Below are 22,097 nucleotides of genomic sequence, written 5' to 3' on the forward strand. Positions count from 1 at the left end.
CTCTTCTCTCAAAGCTCCTTTGGAAGCTTTTTTTTTCAACGGTCCCTCTCGGGGCCACCAATCGCGCTTCGGCAGAGCACGCAGGCACGATGATTCCCGCTGTCTCTCGCTCGAGTTCCTCTCTCTACACCAAGTCGCCTATGCGCAGACACATGGTGCAGTCGTTTCGCGCCACGCACTTCCACGTGCGCGGCGACGTAAGAACAGTCGTGTCACGTCATAAAAACAATTGACGAGCCTTCACGCGAAACCTGCATGTAACGAAAACCTGCATGTAACGAAAAATCGGGAGCTTTTTTCAACTTCGTTATATCCAGGTTTAACTGTAACCATAAGTTCAAATTAATGAGCTTTTACTGTATTATTATAAAGTGCCACCACCTGAAAGGACATTTCCACTAGGCACTCTGAAAATAAAAACAGCACATGCAGGCGATCCAACCTAAAATCAATGTATTTTAAAAGTAAACTACTGCTGAAATTTTAACTACAAATTAAGAACTTCAGTTACCTTGGGTCACAAAAACTCTGAACTGAAAGGCATATCGACTTTGTGCTCTGCAGCTTTCATTTATATTTGCACCAATGTAAAGCAACGCTCTGTGCGCTGCTCCTTGTTTGTTCACTAATCCATGCAGCCAACCTGAATGCTCCCACCAGAAGAAGAGTGAAAGAGTACTTACACACTTCTTGAGATCACACTGTATCCCCCACTCATTCTCACATTTACCCCACTTGCAGTCAGATATAAACTGGTAAGCCTTACTTTATGATAAGTTGGTATTTGCTACTGTTGGGCATTTGTGGACGGTATATGTAGCGCTACCTCTCTTCATCATCTTCAAGTTACGTTAATGTGACCATGACGCTCCAATGATGAAACACAAGACGCAGCTGTACACTCAAGCTATGCAGCAAGCTCTGAACGCTTCCTGGAAGAAAGTGCAGCATTAATGAAAGTAGGGTATCCTATACCACTGCGTCATGTTTAAAGGAGCAACTAAGCTTCCTACCTTTCTGTACCAGGCTTATGTTTTTTTTTTTTCCACCATCTGCCTACTGCAATCAAACAAAACTGCCGCAAGGCGCTGACTCACCTTGTACCAGAAAATGAAGAACCTTCGGCAGGCTTTTCCTCTTGAATAGGCTCGTCCAGTGCCAGAAGGTCATGCTCTGTGCCCCCTTCCAGGAAGATCACCACTACAAATGGCACACAGTGAAACTAGTATCATGACACAAACCTATGCCCACTTTTCTTCGCAGAAAGAAAAAAAAAATCAAGTCGATGAAGTGGCACTCTAAAAAACTCCTCTAGACTTTTACAAGCAATGCTGTTCTTATTTTACTGACTGCTCGCAACACCTTACACCGTAATGCCACTAACAAGGAAAGTAAATGATCTGCCGTGGGTAACTAATGAAAACTGCTGAATCAAAGGCCTTTGTGAAGGAAGGTCATTAAGCAGACAATGAAGAACATGAGGACAGCTTTGATTTACTGCACAACACAGTTAGTTTGTCGACGAATGACATCCTAGCTGAAATCAAAGACACATGGATAGAGTGCGCAATGATCAAGTTTGCAGGCACGGGCTAGTACTGTTAACGCAGAGAATGGCTAATTGGAGGTCGGTGGAGAGACTTATTCCTGCAGTGTACATAGGTGGGCTGATCATGATTACGACACAGTCTGCACATTGATAATAAATAGTAAAAACAGCGGTCACTGAAGAAAACATTTACAAGCATGAAACATGGAAGTGTATGCATCTAAGCAGCAGCAGCAGCTTCCAGAAATTTCGCCCATTTACAATTGATTTCCAACATGCCTATGAGCTTCACCACACTGCTGCGAAATAAAATGAACCAATGTCCTATAGTATGCAACAACAGAGCGCAGGCAAAGAGGTGTTCTGTTCTGTCAACAGCGCACAACAATAATTTCCAGCTGTGCATCGCAGTTCGACTCACTCCTTTCTAAACTGTGGTTTTGACTCAAACATCTCAACATGAGACTCACCACAGAGACATCACAAACAATTGGTACACAGTTAATTTTGAGCACTAAACAATAAAAATAAAAGAGAAGCTATTTACAGCAACAGGATTCCATCTCCCATCTTCCAACGTCCAGAAGTGCAGAGTCCATCCATTACACCACCGCACTGATGAATGGGCCCACGTCTAATGTTGCTATTAACTGTTCTCATGAAATACCTCCTTTCTGCCACTGAGTGGTGCTGCTTGACTGGAAGTTGTGGTTTTGTGCCTTTGACAGAAGGGAACCCAGCGGCAATGAGAGCACTCACCCGCATCAAGGAGCCTCACGATGCGATCAGACTTCTCCACGTCGATGCTGATGGCATCAATCCAGCCCAAGCCGTGAAGCTTGAGGAAGGCATCCAGGCGACGCTGTAGTGCGTTGATTTGCTCTGTCTTGCGCTTGCCACACTCTTCCGGGTGGTACTTGGACTTGAACCTTGTTCGGCAACCAGGCAGAGAAAGATGCACAGGAAACAAAAAGGGAGGCAGAGAGAACAAGGGGCACAACACACAAGACACTAATTAGCGAGGTAACTCGGGAGTACCTAGACTAGCAGCCTGTCTTCTTTTAACTATTAGATGCAGATGCAGCCCCCCCCCCCACCTAACTTGAGCATCAGCTGGGTCAACACAGCCGCCTGACAAGGTCAAATACCAGCAACTACAAACTCTGCATCGTACCACGGAATGTGCCATTCATTTTTATGCCATGTGCCAATGAGTGCAATAAATGGCAATAAAAGCCGACTGCCCAGGTCCTCTACCACGCTGTGCGCTTTATGTCACTGTGGAATGACAGCAAGGCAGTAATTCCCACAGGATATTGGGAAAGTTTTATTGTGGCTCGTGTGGAGCATGGCTATGTGTACGTAGGCACGACTTGCAGTGATGGTATGCCTCTCTTGAAGGTCATTAAAGTGCCAGTCAGAATCAGGTAGAAGTTGTCAACACAGGAGGTAATCTTGAATGTGCTAAGCTTTCTTGTGTGTTCCCCTGCATCAACACGCAGCTCAATTTTTTATTTACTTAGTCATTCTGTCTTCCTGCTTGGAATCCCACAAAATCCCAAGTGTTAAAGCAACACCGCTGGCCAATGGATTCGTTGTGTAATGCTTGTTAGCAGGGGTAGTTGCTCGACACGGGGCACACTAAATTTAATTTCCACAGAGCCAATGAATGCACTAGACCAAAACTAAATTTTAAGCTTCTAGCACTCATTGTTAAGTTGTTTAAGACCATAATTATGGGTACCCGCAGTATCACTGAATGAGGGCAGAGTCAGTGTCATGTTGGTGAAATTCATTTCTATTTCCACCGGCAACACACTGCACTAAACATACACTTAAAAGAGGCCAAGCCTCTAAGCAAGATACTATCGGCAAGTTTGCCAATTTCAAGGAATAGATGGTTAAGGCCCGAGTTACGAAAGGAACCTCCACCGAAAGGTTTGTAACCACCAAGAGTAGTCTATGATGCTACAACACACTGCTTGTCTTTGTTTTCAGTGCTTTATCATGCATATGAGTACAAGCATATGTGCAGTGCAAGACTTTAAAGTGCAAATGTTATGTCAAGAAGCATGTCTAGACTCATGTATTTCAGTAGCACTGGTAGCCTCTGCACTCTCAGTTCAAAGGTAAGTGCTGCCTTGGTAAACTTTGCTTAAGCTTATCAAGACTTCTGTCCTAATACACCTATAAAATTTGCTGTATACAAAAATTTGTCAAGTAACGCTTTCCAAGCAACAAATGAAGAAATGCCAGACCCCTTTTATTACATAGAATGCAGCAAACTCAGCCCCTGCACACCCCGCACTGCACACAGTGATCAATTTCATAATGCTGGTTGGGATAAGCATTTACAGTATAGCCGATTGAATTAAAACAACAAGGTTTACATTGTCAGCTTAATGATCATTAAGGTTTGCACATTCAAAAGGTATATTTGTTTGGCAAATAAGAGGTCATTCCGCTCAAGCCTAGTTCCGACCGTTTTAGAGACTATCCGGTTATAGTTTATATTTGTGGCACTGCTAGCAATAAATAACATATGGTATTGTATAAGCCAATCCCTTTTTGTAGGGTGCGACATGAATGCTGACTCATCCCCACACTATTATGTAACAATACTTCCCACAATCCTGGAAGCCATTTGTGGCCAAAGGTTATCCTGACCATGACAAGATAAGTTAGTACTTTCGTTTGTAAGGTTAATAAAGGCTAGAGCAGATATTTAATTTATAAATAACAAAGAAAATTTAGCTCTTTTTCATTATTGCAGATTACCTTGGGTATTGGCTATTATGGGTCAGTTACCAGACACAAAAAAAAAAGTAATTCACCATGGAAGAAATTTCAATTAATTCATGCTCCATGTGGGGCTGTTCGACTATTTGGCAATGCCACCAACCTTTACTGTCATTCCACTTTTTGTCAGCAACTAAGGTGAATCTAAGTACTGCTGCTGAAGTCCCAGCACCAAAAATAGCATGTTCGTGCAATAAGCACAGACACAAGGGAACAGTGAACAACACAGAAAGAGTTGAGAGAGAGAGAGAAAAAAAAGCAGCCCCTCCCCCTTTGGCTTGCAAGGCACACCAACAAAAATGGAATCCTCACCTTCTGCAGACTGGGCTTTTTTTCAGCGTCCGGTTGCACACACCGGTTGCGCCATTGCCCAAATCGCAGCCACCGATGATGGTGGGTAGCGCGCGCGCGCCCTGACCGATTCAAAAGGAAGCTAATGGAGATAGAGACGCGCCTGGCCAGCTAACCTGACACACTGGATTCGCCTAAGAGCACTGCCTTGTGCACAGCGCACCCTAAACCAGCTAAGTGCAATCGGAGCGCAAAGAGCACAGACGGAAGCATGCGGCGCTTCCGTCGTCTGAGCTGAAAGGAAGAGCGCCAGGTGACAATCAGGCGGGTGGCAATCACATCGGACACAAGAGCGGGCGTTAGGAAGATCAAAAAAGAGAAATAAAACCCTCAGTCCCCATGCGACAAACAAAAAATTCCAAATCATAACAGCAACTGGCCAAACACTATAGCTATCTTGAGTACAGTGAAACCTCTTCATAGTGCACCCACGAAAGCGTGGCTGTCATCTGCAGAGGCCACTGCTTTAGCAGCACTAAAACTTGCCGATTATGCAGGAAGGGGCAGACTATAGTTGTGGTTGCATTCGCAGAGTGGCCTTTTGGAAGTGGTAGACAGCGGAGGTTTCACTGTGTGTCTGACAGATGTGCAATGGGGAAAATCTCGATGAAACAAAGTCAAACAAAGTCACGGCTTTGCCGAGTGCATGCGAGCTCTTACAGTGGAAAAAAAAACCTAGGCTCAACCGCACGCACAAACTTGATGTGAATGGTTAGACACTGCACAAATGCTTTCCTTTCCCTGTTGCTTCTATGAGGTCTATGGATGAAAGCTTCCGGTAAAACTTAGCAAGAGCAGACAACAAGAAAGCGCTCCTGACTGCGGTGACCTGGACTGATCAGTCACTGCAAGGACCAATGACAGCCGAGCAGAGTTGAATAAGGGACCCATTCACGCTGACAGTTAAGGGCATGCCTACCATTCTTCTTCCTTATGGTTGACGAAGAACTCATTGAGCTGCTGGCGCTTGAAGTCCATCTTGTACTCGTTGTATTTGCGTACGGCTTCCTGGTCATCAATAAGGTCATCTTGTGAGCTGAGGAACTGCTTGAATGTCATCATGGGCGGCTGTGTAAGGCCTGCTTCAGGCTCCCTGCAACAGCATCCAACAAAGAGGGAAGATGAACAAAAATCGTGCTGTTTAACTGTGCATTGCAGTGCTTTCATACCCTGTGCAGGGTTAGGCACTACCGTACTGGAGCTCGCACTCCACCTTAAAGGTGCCCTGAAGAGGAATCCCAACTCGTCTTTCTACCTCGTGAACTCGATCTACACGTTCTGAGCAATCTTACAAACTGAATTATTGTCCTGTGCCGGCGATTTTCCTAATAGAATTAAACGTCCGGCTCCCGTCTTTTTTTGAACTCAACGTTGAAGGTGAAAGGAGCCAACCAAACGCTTGGAGTGCCTTTCAGCCAGTCCCGTGCAATTGGCGGAGTGATATGTAAATCAGAGTCCAAGCGTATTTTTATTTCCGCGGGCCTAATTTCCGGCTACGTTGTCCGTGACAAACTATTTATTCACAGAAACCTAAAAACAAAAGAAAAGGCACTCCACGCGTTGGTTGACTTCGCCTACCTACCTCGTTGAGTTAAGAAAAAAGACAGCAGCCGGGACGTTTAATCCGATTTCAATTCGAAGAGAGAAAGAGGAAAACATTTATTGAAATCTCAATGAGATTAGCGGTGGACCGTCGTCTTCATCGTTGGCGTCTGGCCTCTTCGCAAGGCCGGGCCCCTATTCCAGGGCTCCACTGAGTCTTGCTGCTTCGCATGCGTGCTGCACAAGGGCCCTTTGGGCTGTGAGCTCGCTGCTGGTGAGCAGACCCTCCCTCCCATTGCTCCGCACTCGGGGTTTTGAGTTTGTGGAATGCATAATTGCGCTTGCACTCCCATGTAGTGTGGTATAGAGGGGGGTTGCCCCGCACCACGGGCATGTGTCCCTGAATTGTGTAGGGTACATTTTGTGTAGAATGTATAGGTTGAAGAATGTTCCTGTTTGCAGTCTCCACCAGTTCACTGCTTCTTGTTGTGTTAATGAGTTGTGTGGCGGAGGGTACTTGAGCCTCTGTCCTCTGTAGCAATTTAGCAGCTCCACATATACTGGCTCCACTATGGTAGGGTTCTCTAGGGTCTCCAACAGCTCAGCTCGGAACGTGATCTCGCAAACTAGTCTGTCCACCCTTGAGTTGCCCTCTATCCCCATGTGTGCCGGTATCCAGAGTATCTTGTGGGTTACTTTTTGGCTAGGGGGCCCTGTTTCGAGGAGGATTCTTAGGGCTGCCTTGCAGACTCTACCTTGCGCGTAGTTCCTGCATGTGGATTTCGAGTCTGTTAGTATGATCAGCGATTTGTTGAAAATCGGCCGCACAGGACAATACCGTATTTACGCACATAATTTGCGCACTTTTTATTCAGAAATTAGGGCTCGAAGAAGGGGATGCGCAAATAACGCGCAAAAGTCGCGACCGCGACTTTAAAGACTCCACAAAGGTCATAACGTGCAATATAGGTATAGTTTATGTTGTTGCGTATACGTCAGCACCTGGACCCGCACCCCACGCTGGCCGCCCCCTGAAAAAAGTTCACTCTAAATGAAAAGCCGCGCACCCCCTCCCCCCACCCCCCCTCCCTTGCGGGATGGCATGAAGGTCCATGCATGAAGCTGAATAAGACGCTAAAACAGCGTCATCGCTTGCGGCACAGCCAATTGTTCAGTAGTTCCGGATTCCCTAAATTTGCTTTCGCAACTTCATCCGGGATAGCAAGCGCAAATCAATAAATCAATTATCACACCACACAATTCTTTAACAGTACCGCGCGAGCATCGACCAAACTGCTTGTCGGCACCTTACCACGGCGCGGAGCTGCGAAGCCAGTGAGAATAGCCACGTGTGCACAAGTTTTCCGAAAACAACGATTGTCGTCTATGGGCAAACTTCTGCGCACGCGGTTGTTCTCGCTGGCTTCGCCGCTCCGTGCCGTGCTAAGGCGCTGACAAGCAGTTTGAAACTTGCCGTATAGTTGTGATATCCCATCGCAAGACAAGACCGAACAACCAAACACAAGCCATCAGAGCCACCAAGAAAAGCGTAGCCGGCAGTCGAGTCACATGCATCAGCCAAACAAACAGCGGTGTTGGCTCTTCTATCAGCTGCCTATCCTCCCCGGAAGCGCTGCTGGTCGTTCCGAGAGGCGATGCCGCTGGTGGCCGCCGCGATTGTAACAGCGGCCTCTGACACCACCATGAACGCCCAGTGCACAAAAGATTCAAAAAGCCTTCCAAACAAACACGCGGAATAGCCGAATGCTACTGCGTAGAGCCATAGGGTAGAGCCCGTTTGCATGATGGTGGTCTAGCGCAGCGCGGTGCGTAAAATATGAGAGTAAAAAATGTTTTTTTGTAAACCCGGGTGATAAGTTAAGGGTGCGCAAATTATGCGAGTAAATAAATACGGTAATTCGAAGTTCCTAAGAATGCTCGGAACGTGTAGATTGAGTTCCTGAGGTAAAAAGACGAGTTCAGATTCCTCTTTGGTGCACCTTTGAAGGGCATGAACGCAGTAGCTAACGGGTTTATGCCAATATATGCAGAATTGGTCTTTCTCTACTTAACATTCAAAGATCCCTGGGTGTCCTCATATCATTCCTGGTGCAGTGGTACAGCGATTAAGCGGTGCACCACTGCCCTGGGATGGCATGTGCTGCCACTGGTGGGACTCATGCGATTCAGGTTGTCCTGGACAACCTTGCACGAGTAATCATTAATTTAACAACTACCTGCCAGGTTGCACGAGGACGGCATCTTTTATGGGTACCATCGAGTGTTATCTCTCTCTCACACAGAGAGAGGTGGACTTTCACTCAATACGGCAAGTAAGGCTTACGCCTTAAAGGGGCTCTGAAAGGGACTCTGAAAGGAGCTCTGAATAATGCTGCGGTTAAATGCTGCGTTAAAGGACACTGCTTCACAAATATCCTCCAGCAAGTACTTTTTAATGCATTTTATAGAATTTGAGTTATCTTTAGTTAAAAGTTGAATTTCTTCGTTTTCGTGCCTTTCTCTCTCATCTCGTCACTTTTGCACAATGAAATGTCTGCGCTCCTCTGCCAGACCCACCCACTTGGCCCCTCCGCCGGCTGCCAATGCGCGCGGGAGTTCCCAGGCGGGGGGGCTTCTAGCCGCAGCTATGGTAGCTGCGTGACGTCAGAAAGAGCTGGCACAGCGAACCAATGACCACCCTCCGCTGCTGACATAACGAGCGCTGCATGCCGTGTTGCACGTGGATTCGGGCGAAAGCCCGGCACCGCTGGTCGCCCCGAGGCGTAACAGCGCAATTTGGCAAGCTTTTGAGATCGTGTGGCGGCATGACGCTCGGTGGCCTGTACTCTAGATAATGCAAGTGTATTATAGCCAACCTCATAGACCCTTTTCAGGGACCCTTTAAAAACAGCTAGATTACTCTGTAATGTATTTTTACCGCACAGATGCTGTGAGAGATTTCTGCGACTGAATGAAGTACTATTTTTGCTACTTACGTATTTTGTTGCGATAACTGAAATACTAAAACAACTTTCACCGCTGAGTCTTGCTGACATCAGCATTACGCTTTCGCACGGGCAATGCTTTTACAATTATAAATTCCGAGTATCACAACCGTCCTGTGAACTGTTTACAGCTGCTCTGTAATAACACACCACCAAGTAACCGAGTATCATAACTGTGCCCCTTTCAACCCATCCATAACCCCTTGCACCCAGGTATCCACCCACAGCGTGGCTTCTACCTTATAACTGCTTAAAACTCCTACTCAAGACGCACACAGCATCCTAGAGGCACTTTAAAGCAGTTGGCAAAGCCTTGTGACTGTACGCCCCACCCACAAACAAAAGCACTGCACAATGTGCAAAGCACGGCCTGCATACACGGTGTGGTCACTCGATTGCAGGGGAAAGCTACGCATGGTTACTTGGTCAGGAATGAACAGCATGAGGCACAAGCAGGGGGCAGTCAAGGGATTGGATACAGCCACGCCAATGCCACTCAACTCATAAACAAGCCAGCAACAGCCACACTATGACAATGACCAAAGAAAAGTTTGCTGCTTTCATACAATTAAAGTTCAAAGGACACCTTCATATTACAAAGGAAAAGCAATTGTGGCATTACATGCTAGCAGCAGCCTTGAGTTCGTCTCACATAGGCAGATCGTGTGGTAAGAGCAAGCCACTTGATTACCTCTGTGGTCCCCCTCCTTGGCCCATGCTGTGTCCGTAGCCGCCGTGCTGCCCACCCATGTGCACCATGCCACCCATGTCCTGCGGTGGGCCACCCCAGGGGCCGCCTCCACCAGGGTGGTGGCCACCCACCGGAAAGCCGCCACCTTCAAAGCCACCGTAACCACCTCGGTCCTCCCTACAAGGGCAGGCCGAGAAGAAGCAGAGCAGCGGGTCGCGTGACACGATAGTGAAATAAGAGCATCTCAATCATGCGCACCTGTGCACAGCTAAAGCCAAGATGACACAGGAACAAGATTGGAGAGGTTGTAATTACAGAAGACGATGCAAGACATGCACGTGCTTGAGCATAAAGGCAAGTCTGCTGATGATTGTCCCATGAGGCATGGGCAGGGTAACAAGGAGCATGCTGGCGCTTTCCAGTTCTTGTCGTTTACAGAGACATTGAGGACAACTCCGCCCAAATATTGTTCCCAGTAAGAACTGATTCACCGGCTCCTTCCGTTTATGCTGACGTCTGTCCGTCAGCAAGAAGCACTTATTGGTGAGAGAACCTTCCCGCCAGTCGCTTTTCAAACTCCTGACGTCCTTACCAAGGAAGGACAGGCAGCCATTATTTTGAAGCGAATTGCAATGTAGCGTAGCCTCCGAGATCCATGCCGAAATTGGTGACGACGCACACATTTCACTTGTGAAACCGGCTGATGGTGGCAGCACCTGTATTTTGTTTTTTCTTTTCTTTTCTAAATTTCGGTGAGAGTGAACTCTTTGCGATGAGAACACTTCATGCTATCAATACAGGCCAATTTTATTTGTCCTCAGTGGTCCTTTAACGGAAAATGGGAAGCTTGGCAAATTAATGTGGGACCATTTCAGAAACAGAGATGTGCAAAAATGCAACAAATGCCTCCTTCAAAAAGCAAGCAACAACCTCTACGTCGCTGTACTTGTTGTGCTGGTAATTACAACATGCAAGCAGTGAAGTGCTAGACTTAATTAGAGCACTTAAAAAGCACCGATTATTAACCCCAGGTAGATGTAAATGAAAGGCTATTTAAATGTGCCCTGCCGGTGGCTTATGTGCTCAACAGGTGAGGTTCAGAATGGCTGAACACTGCTGCCCTGCTAGCTAAATTTTTTTTTTTCCTGCTGTAAATGACACGAAGTTAAAATTGACTGTATCAGCAGTTGTCAAGCTGGCACATATGTTAAAACTAGCTGCACACTGAAGAAATGTTACCCCTGTCACATGGGCATTTCGAAGGGCCTTGAACCGATAGTCTTATTGACTCAAAGGCCATTGAGCGCTGCTACACGGTCAGTTTCAATGGCCATCAAGTCAACACAGTAAAACCTCGTTTACCCGAGTCTCGATAGCTCAGAAATTCGGTTAACTCGGACACACCCCGCAGCCCCGCAAAAATGTGCATAGTTTAATGGCGTTAAACGCTTGTTAACTCGGCAGCATTTAGCCGCGTATCGGTTAACTTGGACAACGTCGGCGAGAGCTATCGCAACGTCCATACTCGGTGGCCCGGACGTTCAAACACCCCTAACCAACGACAAAGCCGGCGCAGCCGAGGAGAGCCGCGCAAACTGAAACAAGACGGGAAACGGCCGCAGGACGCGAGAGATGCGATGATGATAGTGAGAGAGCGATCAGTGGCCAGGTGGCGCTAGCCATCACCCAGCGCACTGTCGAGCATCCAGCAACCACTAAAAGCTGCAGAGGACGACGAGACGGCTTGCTGGGCTTACTTTGTCATCGGGTCTACGAGCATGCTGCCCATGGCACACATGCTACGTCGACACTGCAGCTGCGTTCTTTTGTGTTGCAAGTGCGTGAAAAGCCATGTTGTGTGCGGACTCGTGCCCGTTGCGTTAGACTACTGGTGCGTGCTGTCACTGCCGCCACGTCAACGCCGACGCTGCAGCTGCTTTCTTTGTGTTGCGAGTTTGACAAGCCGCATTGCGTGCGGACTGGTGCGTGCTGTCACTGCCATCACGCTTTGCTGTAATGGCGGCCACCACCCCAGCGAAGCAGCGACAATAGCCGGCCAATAATTTAGAAATGAAGGTGAAGATATTAAAGGAGGTCAGTGAAGGCGTTTCTTGGCAAGAGATAATGAAAAAGTATGGGATCAAGAGGAGCGCATTGAGTGACTACATGAAGAACAAAGAAAAAATTCTCGAAGCATTTGACAGCGGCAAGTTCACCAGAACAAGAAAAAGGCTCAGGACGGCAGCACAACCGGCGTTTGAAAATGCATTGCTACAATGGATCGCAGATATGCGCAGCGGGCAACTTCCTTTGAGCGGGCCGCTGATCTGTTGGCAGGCTGAGAGGTATGCAGCGAAAATTAACGTTGACTCTTTCAGTGCGTCAGAAGGATGGTTAACACCTTCAAAGAAAGACATGGATTGGTCTTCAGGAGCGTGTGTGGTGAGAAGGCAGTCGTAGATGAACGCTGCGTCACTGATTGGAAGTCGACCGAGCTTCCCCGATACCTGGCTCGTTACGAACCTACCGTCTTTAACGCCGATGAAACGACACTTTTTTTCAAGGCCTTGCCGAACAAAACGACCATGTTCAAGGGTGACCAATGCGTTCAAGGCAAGAGGAGCAAAGCAAGGGTAACTGTGCTCCTCGCCACAAATATGTTAAGCACAGAGCGCCTACCACTTGTAATAGGCAAAGCAAATCACCCTTGGTGCTTAAAGAACGTTCGCCGTCTGCCTGTAGAGTACAGAGCAAGCAGAAAGGCATGGATGACCATAGATATTTTTCAAACTTGGCTGCGGCAGCTCGACCGCCGCTTCTCCACCAAAAACCGCAATGTTTTGTTTGTCGTGGGTAACTACAGTGCACATCCCAATGTGACAGGGCTGGAATGCATCAAGCTTGCATTCCTGCCGCCAAACACGACGGCTGCTCTACAGCCGCAGGACCAGGACAATACCCAGCACGTGAAGACCGAGTACAGATGGCATGTGATGGAAAGGATGCTGCTCTGCAAGGAGGCAGAGCGTGAATACGATATAAACCTCCTCAGTGCAGTCCATATTTAGCACATGTCTGGAGCAACACGTCGGCGGAGGTCATTGCGAACTCCTTCAGGCACAGAGGGTTTGTCCACCCTGACGACTGTGATGTAGATGTGCCTCGCAAGGACGCTGAAAGGATGGGTGACGAAGCGACGGATGACAGGAGCTTGAAGTCTCTCCTGCCTGTTGATGACCGGCTTGCCAACTACATTGCTACTGACAATGATATATCGGAAGTGCTCAACGTGGAGGAAAATGAGTGTTCTGATGACGACAATCGAGATCAGCCGCCGCGACGTTGCACTGTGCAGGAGGCCGCCGAGGCTCTTGCCGTTCTAGAGGAATTCTGTGTACTAGAATCCCGCGACAGTGAGCGTGCACACCATCACCTGATGGGGTTGACAAGGATCGTTCTAGCGCAGATTTCGGCGACGAAGCAAACGAAAATAACTCAGTTTTTCAAGCAATAAATGTATGTTCATGCTGCGTACATTTTTTTCTTGGTACATTCGATAATCCGGAATTCAGTTAACTCGGACAATTTTCCCAGTCCCGTGAGATCCGGGTTAACGAGGTTTTACTGTAGTCTATGGAGTCAACAGAGCAGCACGGAACTCTGTCAAGATTTCAAGTGTCTTCGAGCGTTGCCCAATAAGATTGCTTTGAATGGCGCCAACGCACACTTTCGTGCACGATACACTTGCGGTACAAAGCATGAACAAACATTATCCTCCTCAACTTTATTGCAAGCAGTAAAATATTAGTTTGTACAATAATTTAAAAATTACATCAGTATGGTTTAAAGCACATTAATTTTATACTCTCCATCACAGAAGACAAACGCCAATGGTATCAGTGTTGCCAGAGCGTTACAAAACTGCGACAGCAAATCGTACAAAAGGCAGCGTCTTTCAAGACAATGCTACTAGCCTTTAATAATAACTAACAACCTCCTGCGACTCCGAAAAAGTGCATTTAAACATTTAGTTTAGATTTTAAAAAATATTTTTTGTTATTTGTGCGAAACCGAAAACGACTGAGACGGCCAAAAAAGCTTGGCGTGAGACAAGAGAACCACATCAATGGCCACTGAGATTGCCATGTAGCAGTCACACAACTCCGAGTTCAATAGCGACTGAAGCCTGTTTCACATTCAAGCGAAAATGCTAACGAATCCTGCCGCCGCCGCGGGAAAACCTTAGTCGTCGCTGTGACGAGCGGCAAGGTTCCAATAAGTTGGAAATTTTCGCTGCGACGCGTCGCTCAGTCGCTTGCATGACAACCAGCCTTGAGAATATCGAAGGCTCTCAACCCGATGGCCATTGAAATTGACCGTGTGACAGGGGTATAAAATAACGTAGCAATGGCTCTTGTGTACAGCATACTCTCACGCATGCTCCAGCTGTAGATATTAAAGGCATAGCAACAGCTGGTCAAAATACGGATAAGCGAATGAGAACGGCCTCTACTCCTTCTTTTTTGCTGTTTTTTCACTATGAATACACTAAAGCACAGAGTGCACTGTACGACATAAGCAGCAGAAATGCAGTTGTCAATGAAGGCATGAAGACAAGACAGTGAAGAAATACGCAGGAAAGAGCCTTCCCAACCCAAATACCCATGCAAATGCAAACCACTACAGTCATTAAAAAGTGTGCCAGAAAACAGCCAAAAAGTGGTCATCAAAGTGAACTCTCACCAGTCTCGCCGTATCCGCTTCACAGGGGGGCTCATGTCATGTCTTGCCGGACTGTAACGGTCACTCCGGCTCCTCCTGACATCGTAGTCCCGATAATCACGCCGGCTACATGATGAAGGAATGAATATTTCAGCGATATCAGGTACAACAGAGTACCGTTAATGAAATAAACTCTAGGAGAACTAAGTGGCCAAGCCATTTCTGGGAAATGAAGTTTGACAATACCAGTTGTTGGGCGAGTTGGTGCTGACGATGATCCATAACAGCGCGACAGACGGGACAAAGAAGAGGAGACACAACACACAGCGCTGACTCACTGTGTGTTGTGTGTTGTGTCTCCTCTTCTTTGTCCCGTCTGTCGCGCTGTTATGGACCATTTCTGGGGACTTTTTGCCAGTTCCCCAAGATCTGCAGAAACATCCCCCTCTCGATCATGTGGAGTTGCGGCATCCGCTCTGTGCCCTCGCCAAACACCTGATTTATGAAGTTGCAATGCATTTGTTTGGTGTGTGTGTGCGTCTGCTTAAGTGACTGGCTGACTAGCACACTGCGTATGGTTTTCCACTTTTCGGTCGAGCTACGTATATTGCTTTACACACCATTTTTTTTTCATGTATATGAATTAAAGGTTTATTATTATCTCAACTGCATTGCTAATCAAGGTTTGCAGGTCATTTCGCTCCCTCGTATACGGCCTGGATGAGCCGACTAGTGTTTGATAGCACTTCGCGATTCCCATATTCTTCAAATCATCGCATTCCCACATGCTTCCCAATGCCCTGTCCTTCATACCAGTGACACGGGCTGGAGAATTTTATTTTTCAATCTTTTTTTCCTGCCCCACCACAATTTTTGTCCTTCATACCTTTGCAGTGGTAGCACGAGAACCCACTGGCCATCACAGGCGGCTGTGACCAGTCATTCCGCCTCTTAAATTAGTCTTGTTTGCAGCCGGCTAACAGGAAGGTATATATCAAGACTGGCGAGCATTTTGGCTCCTAGCGAGGGGACCTCGATCCCAACGCACTGAGCTGCACAGTGACCCGAGCAAAATTTTCGTGTTATTCACCGAAAGGCTACCCAACTGGTCAGTGGTTATAGCGTTCGGCTAATGAGTCAGTGTACCCGGATTTGAACCCCAGCCGCCGCGGTGGCTCAGTGGTCATGGCGCTCAGCTGCTGACCCAAAAGACGTGGGTTCGATCCCGGCCGCGGCGGTTGAATTTCGATGGAGGCGAAATTCTAGAGGCCCGTGTTACTGTGCGATGTCAGCGCATGGTAAAGAACCCCAGGTGGTCGAAATTTCCGGAGCCCTTCACTACGGCGTCCCTCATAGCGTGAGTCGCTTTGGGACGTTAAGCCCCCACAAACCAAACCAAACCGGATTTGAACCCGGCCGAGGCGGCCGCGTTTCAATGGAGGCGAAATGCAAAAGGCGCCTGTGTGCTGTGCGATGTCAGCGCACGTTGAGGATCCCCAGAGGGAGAAATTATTCCGGATCCTTCCACTACGGTATCTTTCTCTCCCTTTTTTTCTTTCGCTCCCATCTTTCTCCCTTCCCTTACGGCGCGGTTGAGGTGTCCACCTAAATGCGAGACCATTGCTGCGCCACTTTTCATCCCCCCCCCCCCCCCCCCTAACAAAAAAAGGAAAGGCAATTCACCGAAAGGCTGGAAAACGGATGCGGCGACTCCCTAGCTTACCGTTCAGGCCAGTCGTCCCTTCCGCGACTGCGGTCATCACGGCGTTCTTGGTAATCGCTGCGTTCTCTTCGAAACTTGTCCCTGCCACGCCGCCTGTCATACTCGTCGTCGCTGTCCCCCATGTTGCTAGAACAAGATACAGGCAGTTATACCACTGCGGTGAAGGGAACAGGTACTTCACGTCAGAGCGACACGAACACAGCCACGCATTCCAGCCAGCTACGCACACGTGCCGTGGCTCACGCTTCTGGAGCTCCGAAAGGGCTAAGCACGCTCAATTCGAAGTTAAATACGCGACACCAACACGGTACATCAACGCATACTAAAGTACACAATGCTTCAGATTGGGAAATAACTTTTCAGTCACGTCCGCCAATCTTCGGAGGAGCCATTTTTTTCTCCCTCTCACTCGGTTAGGGGGACAATGAGCCGCACAAGCGTTGAGAGACGGCCTCTGTAGAGCGCGTATTCAAGCAAACGAGGTACGTTTAGTGCTTCCTCAGCATCAGGACCAAACAAAGGTGGTTTTTCTGGCATACACAACTGGTAAAACTAGGCACAAACCTCCACACAAAATGCCTGTGATCAGGCGCGCAACTACCAGCGCCGCACACCTTTGCTGTAGTGCAATACCAATGCCTTTGGCTACTGAACCAGCTACTGACTTCGTAAGCAGCTTCAAGACTAGCGTTAAAACGCTTAAGACTAACGTTTAGCGTTTTGTCTTTTTATTAAGAAATATAATTGTAGTATTTAGGTTAAGCTTATATTTAATGCAATTAGACCTCAGTTTTTTTTTATATATAATTGTGAAGAATTACGTTTCACGGTTATTGCGAGGTTAGCGACGCTCTGTGGCGCTTTTGGACACTAATGCATGACTATACAACCTCAGAGATTTGTTTAAGTGCTCTCAGAGGCTATGCTGGCGAACCCCCTGTTTCAGAGGTACTCTGTACCGTCGCAAAGCGGCGCTACGGTAGTCGTTCCGTCTCGGGAGGCGTGGCGTTAGCATCTCCGGAGCAACAAAATATCAGCAACCTGCCAACAACGCAAAGCAAGCGCAACTCTCCGCCCGCCCTTGCGCTTACGGCTTAGCGCGCGTGGTCTCGCCCGCTATCTTCCCTCCGTCGCAGCACCTCTCTCCCCACACCTCGATAAAGAGTTGCGCTCCTGCCCGGCGCTCAGCAGCTGCGAGTGAACCGCTGGAGGGACAGCATCGAGAGCACGCGTATTACTTTTGCAGGGCTTTCCCCGTACCTCAGTGCAGGCGCTAACGCCCGAGGGTAGCCCCAGTAGGCATCCCCGTCAGCTGTGTTTTCATAACAAGGCAAAGGACGCGATCGCTGCTAGGCGCACCGCCCAAGTCGTGCACTGGATACCAGCGATCACACGCCAACGTTGAAACGCCGAGTCGCCATGCCCCAGCAACAGCAGCACAGCCCGGAGGTGGTGGTGCGCTACGGACTGGGCTCGTTCGTGCCCGCTAACGACTTGCGGCCCGAGCCCGGCGATCTGATCGAGATCGACCGCACACTGTACGCCCACTGGGCACTCTACGTAGGCAACGGCGACGTGGTGCACGTGGTGGGTCGCAACGAGGAGGACATTCCCACGGACTTTGCCTACGTGCACCTGAGCAAGCTGACCGACGTCGCCGGCTACAGCGGGGTGCGCGTCAACAACAAGGAAGTGCGCGCCAAGGAGCGCGGCCTGGTGCCTTCATCGGCGGCCGAGACGCTGGAGCGGGCCTACACCATGCTCGACCGGGAAGTGGAGTTCAACTTCCTCACCCGGAACGGGGAGTACTACGCGACGCAGTGGAAGTTCGGCATCGGATGGAGCGACCAGGTGAGGCCCCCCGCTTGTTGCCGTGGCGTCGTCGTCGTCGGGGCTGACCGCGTTTTCGCCCTCCGCCGTCCCGTTTCCTGCCGCGTCCCCGCTCGGTCACCGGGCTAAACTCGTTTTGCTTCTCCGCAACGGCCCGGCCGCTGCGGCAAAGCGCCTATTTCGACATCGAGGCCGCATGCAAAAGAAGTGCACGGACGGCTAATAGCTTAAAGTGAGCGCAGCGCAAAAGCTCGCCCGCAGAGTTGCCGTTCTAGCCTTAACAGGTCGGTCTGTGCGAACAAAAAGTTGGATTAGACGGTAGCTGTTTCACAAGCAGCCTGACCCCCGTGCATAATTTCTCTGCAACGCCTGTAAAGCTGGCTTTTGATCAGAACCTCCGTGCAGTGCTTCGGTTCTTTGCACGAACTATCTGCGGAGCTGGGTGCGCAAAAAAGTGCATCTGTATATTCCACCGTATGCAGTGGCTGGGCCAGTGTAAGGGCAGCTCCGTTTGAGAACTGTTTCTAAGCGCCGAGTTGATTTGGGTCAGCGGGGTTGCAGCGATTGCATTTTTATTTGCTTTTCGTGTGCACGCCCTCATCTTTGAGCACCTCTCATTCCGTGGGTGGAGGGTTCGGCATGAGTCGAGAGACCGTTCGCTAACCTCGGTCTCCTCTCTTTTTTCTTCTCCCCTCATGCGCAGGCCACCGTGACGCTGAGCGTGATGAAGCCGTTGGCGAAGAACCTCCAAGTGGGGCACACGACCTTCCTGGCGGGACTGCAGGCCGTCTTCGGTACGCCGACCACGGCGGCCATTGCCAGGATAGCGCCCAACTCGCCGAGGACACCCCAGAAGAACGCTCCAACGAGCGTCGCCTGAGCTGGCTGTGACAACATCCCCCTTGCGTGCATGGGGACTACTACTACAAAAGCGTGCCGCGTAGAAGGACGGTTCGCCCGCGTGGCATCGTGCATCGCTCACCGAATAGAACGCTTTTTGCCGCGCATGGCCGCGCGGGCTTGTGTACATACCCGAGTCAAGCGGGGCCGTTACCTCGAAGAACTGTTTGTTGAATGGAACTGCCGCCCAGAGAAATGTCGTGCGTGTCCCGGCGCGATCTCAGCGGAGAGGTAGGATGAAGAACGTTGTGAACGATTATGACCACCTTGTCCAACACCCCCCCCCCCCCTTTTTTTTTCTTTCTGTTGGCAAGAGTTGTTGGCAGTCAGATTTGTGATGCAGGGTATGCGAAGTTGAACGAACAAGTGTGACATTTTCTTTTTATACAGGCTTCTCTTTTGTACAATATTTTTCTACCGTGCTTTTCTTTTGCGAAAAGAAAGCTTTTGTAATATTTTTTTTTGTAGGTCACGTTTACTGCCCCGGCCTGTGTTTGCGCTGGCGTCTCTATTGATGTAGTCCGGACCTTCAGACTTTGCACAAAGTTATGTATAGGCTTTAAGAAGTTTGGGCAGCTGTTTCAATTATGCTTGTAAGTTATTGCGCCTGACACTGCCAGAGGCAGAAACTAGATACGCGAGGTTACGACGAGACCAAGAAAGACGTGGAGAGAGTTTCTGTCTTCCTAGTCATTATTTGCTTTGTGCAAAGCATGAAGTTTCCAGGTCCTCATGGCAACCGCGATCCATGCTAACCGTATTTCGTTTTACAAAACAAAAACAACTTTTGATGCCCGGAAAGCTTTTGTTTCCGTTATACAAATGTTCATCTCCACGCGAGTGAGACATCGATAGAAAACTCCGTAAAAAAAGAAAGAAAAAGAAGACTCCACGAGTGCTCAAGGAAGAAAGTGCACTGTTGCCAACTGCCTCGATTTAGTTTCTGCCGTAGGCATTGACACTTTTCATCGTCGTGTGTATCGTTTAGTGCCTTGCAAGGCATTCGTGACACATTTCCATCATTGTAAATATGCAACTCATGTTCTTCTGTTAGTGAATGTAAATAGTGTCATCTGTCTGTAGTCTGCTCGCATTTTGGAAGTAGCTCGTGCGTGTGGCCTTGTCACAACAGCTTGTATGAAGTTATAGCGGTAACGTAAGTTAAAGGTTTACAGAAACGCGCAACGTTTCTGGTATTGCTGGCTGCGTGTGTTTCTTCTAGAGGGTCAGTTGAAATTTTAGGTTGTTCGAAGGCGTGGATGACAAATAGGCTTAGTCAACTAACAAATTTAATGCGCACATTTGGTAGACGAGCTCGCGGGGATGTCAGACATCCACTGCCAGTGTCGATGTTTTTTTTGTTTTTTTTAGTACGGCATCGTAATAAGAGGGAACTTCTTGAGACGGCAGACTCGAAGAAACAAACGCCCCGCTAAATCTTCCACAGCAGTGTCTGCATTTATAGAGATGCATATTCCATGCCAGGATTTATATTTTATGCTGCCAGAGACACAACTTCGCTCCCATATTTTTGTGCCAATGGTGCCACACGATCTCGGAAGCGAAGTGGTGCGTGAGTTCAAAGTGAAAGTGCGCGTAGGCAAGGAGAGCAATATTTTTCGAGATCATCGACTGCTGTGGACCAGCCAATTGTCGAGCTTTTTTTTCTCCCTCTCTCTTTAAAGGTCGCTTCAACTTACTGTCAAGATGCTTCTAAGATATAGTAGATTCGAGGTGTTGCTATTGTTATCCCGACTCTGTCGGACAGGTCCAGCGCCTATGGAATTAGTCGACGGCCACGAATAATGCTTTTTTGAAAAGCCGGCTGGTGTTAATGTATGTGCGGATAGCTATAGGGTGTGCAGGGAAGCACTGTTGTTATGATTCCTGACTAAAAAGCAGGGAAAAAAGGTCTTGAGTGAAGCTAGTTCCAACTTGAGACCTTTTTGGAGGTGCTTCTATTATGCTGTTGAGCCTGTAATACGTTTGGATGCTGTGACGATGAAGGAACACAACGCAAACCTGATTTTTTTTTTCTTTCGAGTGTGTATTCTCAGCGCTCGAACATTATTTGTGATGCTCTTTCCGAGGACCACATTTTTTTTTTTTTCTGCCTGCTGCTTGTTGCAGCGATGCAGAAAATCAAAACGAGCCAACGCTTTGGAATTTCGATGTACGAGTTAGAATGTCTTACATTATTTGTTTCTTGTGCGCTTCGGCGACGCAGAACATGCTGCGAGAAGCTTACTTTTTTGTTGTTGTTGTTGTACATACTGTAACTTCACTGCGGAATTTCATCGTCGTCATCATCATCGTACTATTTCACGCATCGCTTCATCCCTGTGTTTTGTACATAGAGTGCGCGAGTTTGGAGTTATTGTTTCGTCAGAAAAGAAATCGAATGAAAGAAACAATAAAGGAACGTTACCTTAAAATGCTGATCGTCCTTATTGCGTAACAGCAGATTTCGCTTCTCTCCGAGAAGCCCCTGCTACTCGTAAAGTTCTTTGACCCATATGGGGACCACAAGCTCCCTTCGAGCAGTATATAGTACAGCCTTTTTATTTTCTTTTTTCTCGACTTTTGATCTTCACAAAATTCCTTCTCGCATCGTCTTCGCTCTCTGTCTCTCCATCTATCTTCTCATTTCTTTTCTTTCTTTGACACTAGGCGGCGACCATTTCTCTGAATTTATAAACCCGTGGCTTTTTCTTCGAGTTAAAGAGATGAAGCATATGATTCATTCGACCTTTGTACCGCGGCATTTGCTCTGCGTTTTATAGCTTGGCGCGATTCAGCGGGGCGTCGAGTGCGATGTCCCATAATGGAGGACCTCTCGATAAATGCGCCGCTCGCTCGACCCTTGCAAAAATTTCTTTAGACAGTCTATAGACTGTCCATAGACTTCTGTCTATAAAGTCTATAGACTCTCTATAGACAAAGCCTAGAGAACACTCTATAGGCAATACAAATCCTGTACAGTCT

General features: G+C 48.2%; 2 protein-coding genes across 6 annotated transcripts in view; one reads left to right on the plus strand and one right to left on the minus strand.

Annotated features, from left to right (window-relative positions):
- Positions 1–17,044, minus strand: part of Ars2 (arsenic resistance protein 2) — a 49,615-nt gene extending 32,571 nt beyond the window's left edge. For 2 of the 5 annotated variants that reach the window (XM_077631488.1, XM_077631487.1), the window contains exons 1-7: positions 16,947–17,044; positions 16,383–16,508; positions 14,681–14,785; positions 9,938–10,114; positions 5,619–5,792; positions 2,309–2,478; positions 1,098–1,200 (exon numbers count right to left, since the gene is read on the minus strand). In XM_077631488.1, coding sequence (XP_077487614.1) covers positions 1,098–1,200; positions 2,309–2,478; positions 5,619–5,792; positions 9,938–10,114; positions 14,681–14,785; positions 16,383–16,504 — 851 coding nt within the window. In that variant the 5' untranslated portion in view covers positions 16,505–16,508; positions 16,947–17,044. The remainder of the gene's footprint in view (positions 1–1,097; positions 1,201–2,308; positions 2,479–5,618; positions 5,793–9,937; positions 10,115–14,680; positions 14,786–16,382; positions 16,509–16,946) is intronic. The other 3 variants (XM_077631489.1, XM_077631490.1, XM_077631491.1) reach the window with 2 other exon arrangements.
- Positions 17,045–17,441: 397 nt separating this feature from the next.
- Positions 17,442–21,547, plus strand: LOC144098676 (phospholipase A and acyltransferase 3-like). Its single transcript, XM_077631486.1, has 2 exons — positions 17,442–18,233; positions 18,916–21,547. Exons 1-2 carry the CDS (start codon positions 17,802–17,804, stop codon positions 19,090–19,092), a joined length of 609 nt encoding a protein of 202 aa, XP_077487612.1. The 5' UTR covers positions 17,442–17,801; the 3' UTR covers positions 19,093–21,547.
- Positions 21,548–22,097: the final 550 nt, after the last annotated feature.

Source organism: Amblyomma americanum, chromosome 7 (genome assembly GCF_052857255.1).
Source record: "Amblyomma americanum isolate KBUSLIRL-KWMA chromosome 7, ASM5285725v1, whole genome shotgun sequence".
NCBI lineage: Eukaryota > Metazoa > Arthropoda > Arachnida > Ixodida > Ixodidae > Amblyomma > Amblyomma americanum.

Bases quoted from the DNA above. Each gene is read 5' to 3' on its own strand.
- LOC144098676 (XM_077631486.1), top strand. From the start codon at position 17,802: ATGCCCCAGCAACAGCAGCACAGCCCGGAGGTGGTGGTGCGCTACGGA. The intron at 18,234-18,915 runs GTGAGGCCCCCC...CCTCATGCGCAG, and splicing joins GCATCGGATGGAGCGACCAG to GCCACCGTGACGCTGAGCGT.